The following is a 3,461-nucleotide window of genomic DNA, read 5'->3' on the forward strand; positions in this document are numbered from 1 at the left end:
AATCAAGGTAGAAGGGAAGCCTAACTGGGTACATGCTTCTCATTGTAAGAAAATTAACTTTCAGGTCAATGGCGCAGACCGGCTCCAAAGGGGTGAGGCCGCTCGGGGAAAAGGGGAGCAGATGGACTGCTAAGATGTGCTTCTTGTTCTGCCTGCTCAGTTGTGCTTTATTTCCTTGCATGCAGGTGAAAGGAGAAAAACAAAAGAACTCTATATGGCTTCTGCATCAGCAGACGGCGAAGCAGCTGAACTCCACTAACTGTTGGATCTGTTCTCATGTTCCTGCCAACCATAAAGGAATCCCTTTGCTTGGTATCCCTATAACAATGAACGATCTTAACCTCACAGACTATAGCTATAATGTTGAAATAGATATAAATCACATTGCTCACAATGCTATCTCAGACCTAGGAATATACTTAGAAATTGCTGGTATAATCTCTCCACCCACTATGTGTATAGGGCCTATGTACGTTAACCATGTGGCCGAACTAAAAGGTCACCTAGTCAACTTGCCAAAGGTATATGTTGGAGAAACTAATTGTAGGAATGTTACCTTAGTGTTTAATATGGAATACAAGGAAACTACATGTGACAAGGTGGATGGGAACTGTAATAATCAAAGTTGGTGTGCAAATATGAAAGCTCTTTGTGCCCCTAGGCGTGCCTGTCCTGACCAGAAGGATGAGGATGATGTGGAGTGTAGGACCCAAATGTACAAAAATATGGTATGGTTTCAGAGCTGGTTGGGAAACCATGGTAAGATAATTCCCAGGGTATTGAAGCAAGGGCTATATTATATTTGTGGTAATAGAGCCTACTCCTGGCTTCCTATGGGGGCATGGGGTAACTGCACTATAGGAAGAGTTGTACCAGCCATAAGGCAACGTGCAAATGTCTCTTTCACCAATATGATAGAAACAGGCCCTAGGGAAACTCGATACAAGAGGGAATTGTTTACTACAGCAGATAAAGCCTGGATGTGGTTGCCTGCCTGGACAGGTTGGGGAATTGAATTAGCAAATAAATTGAATAAATATGCAAACATTATGGATGGGATAATTAATGAAACCACAAGTGCCATCCATGCTATAAATGAAGAAATGGCCCAAATTAGGAAAGTGACCTTACAAAATAGAATGGCTCTTGATTACTTGTTAGCCATAGAGGGAGGAACTTGTGCTATCATAGGTGAGGAATGTTGCACTTGGATTGAGGATACACATGACCCTATAGAGGCGCACATGAATAAAGTAAAAGAATTACAAAAAAAAGCTAGAGACATATCCAAGGAGGGATGGAATCTCTTCTCCTGGATGGGGACAATTGGTGTCTGGTTTAATAATATGTTGTCAGATCTGATAAAACCCATAGTGATAGTGATAGGATTGATTGTATTTCTTTTGATTGCTTGGAAAATTCTAATGTGCTGTATTTTGCATTGCAGGAAAGGTGTGGATCCACTCATTTAATAAGAAGAATGATAACAGCCACAGAGATGACCGTCTGACGGCCTAGCCCAACTGCCCATCTCTTCTGAAAGACCCCTCAGCTGTTGTAAAGATCTGGGTGGAAGACATCATCTCTGAAAGAGGGTCCCGCAGGTGCACTTTGTCAGTTTGGACACCGCCCAGAGGAAGTTTTCTCCCTCGCGAGTGAGTTCGACGAGTCAGTCATCTTGATTCTAGCGAATTCACAGAGTGATCTCTGTGCCCTAGTGCACCTCCGGCTGCTGTTATAGTTCTTATTGATAGAGAGTGTTTGTGTGAGATTGCTTAATAAAGATGTGTGAATGCTGACCTGGATGGTGGCAAGGGCGGTACTTTAGCCAGAGGGTCCTTTTGCTCATACCCTGTCTCAATTGCACTTTGTCATCCTATAAGACCTGGAGGCATCAGAGTACTGGGTGGACCTAATCCGCCTGGGAAAAGCGGCTGCTATAGCTGAAGACATTAACCTGCGGGTGCAATTGACTGCGGGGTATATGGCAACAGAGTCAGTGTAGTCCCAGTTGTCTAGGTGGTGTGGACTATCCCATCACCTTCCCTATCTCAGTAGTGCTGCCATTGCTGCCATTTCAGGTGGGGTTTATATGTGTGATAATGAAATTATCAAAAGGGTGAGAATTGTTAAGGAAATAAATGGATCCCAGCAATCCTATCCTGCAATATCATTTATTTGTTCTCATAGGCAATATATAAATGTGTTCGTGACATGCGTGACAAATAAGTTGGTCTTTCTTTGCTTTTGGTAAGCTTCATCACGCTATTTCATAAACCCTGCACCCTCTATCTCGAATACAGTAACAGATGGCTTTCGATAAGGATCACCACCCTGGAAGCCTACTTGGATTGGTCCAGCCATGGGTGGAGGGGTGCTGGAGTGTGTGTGTATATTGTAAGCTGTGTGAGTTGAGCAATGGAAGCAGTAGCAGCGGCCGCACATATGATAATTACCTGTAAGTGAACTGTGTCACTTAATTGTAATCATAGCTTCTGCAAGAAAACATATATATTTCAATTTGACAGCAGCTGTTTACGTTGTCTTTATTTTCCACAACATGTGCAATGGTAAGCATGGGATGCATTTCGCTTGTTGGGGGGGTCCAGTCACTTTTGTCTTCATAATGTATATGTAATATATATTATTGGTCTGTCGGAAACACAGAAATGCCATATTAATAATAAGGGCTAATTACAGACAATAAGACCAACAATAAAATTGCACATATAAATATGTGATCCCTATTTACTTACATATTGGGCAACAATATTCTGCAAGTAGTAAATGATAACCATTGTTATGTAAGCTCTTACGAGCAGGGCCCTCTACCCTCTTGTGCTTCTCCTTACTTTATTTTCACCTACTTCTTACCCCCCACCAGGGCACCTAACACTTGGTTGCTTACGCTGTGTTGCATATCTAGGTGTTATGGTCACTAATGTATCAATGTATATTATCCATGTCCTTGTCCTATTTTGTACTGTAAGTCAGTTGTCAAATTATTTGTTTATGTACTTTGTAAGGCGCTGCAGAACACTTGTGGCGCCATTTATAAATAAAGGATAATAATAATATAAATCTGGAGATACTTAGGGACATTAGTCTATAATATACATCTCTTTGACTATATTTTCCCACCAAATTGTATCGAACATTTACATCATTTTATGGGTTATGTATGGATTGTCGACGGTTGGGATGCCACTGGTCAGATTACTGACAGCGGTATCCCGATAGTCAGAATCCCGACACCCATAGGTAAGTATGCTAGCACTAACCCCTACCCTAACCCTCCCTGGTGCCTAAACCTAACACTCCCTCCCCAGTGCCTAAATCTAACCTCTCCCCTAGTGCCTAAACCTAACCTCCCCCTTCCCTTAAACCTAACCCTCACTCCCTGGTGCCTAACGCTAACCCTCCCCTAGTGCCTAACCCTAACCCTGCACCCTAACCCTCCT

The 3,461-nt window shown here is 42.5% G+C and overlaps 1 protein-coding gene across 1 annotated transcript; it reads left to right on the forward strand.

Moving 5' to 3' along the window:
- The first annotated feature begins 326 nt into the window (after nucleotides 1–326).
- LOC148542841 (syncytin-2-like) lies at nucleotides 327–1,640 on the forward strand. The gene has a single exon (XM_088460290.1). The coding sequence runs from the start codon at nucleotides 327–329 to the stop codon at nucleotides 1,470–1,472; it is 1,146 nt and encodes a 381-aa protein (XP_088316416.1). The 3' UTR covers nucleotides 1,473–1,640.
- The last annotated feature ends 1,821 nt before the right edge of the window (nucleotides 1,641–3,461 follow it).

This window comes from Taudactylus pleione, unplaced genomic scaffold (assembly GCF_031769625.1).
Source record: "Taudactylus pleione unplaced genomic scaffold, aTauple2 ptg000007l, whole genome shotgun sequence".
Lineage (NCBI taxonomy): Eukaryota > Metazoa > Chordata > Amphibia > Anura > Myobatrachidae > Taudactylus > Taudactylus pleione.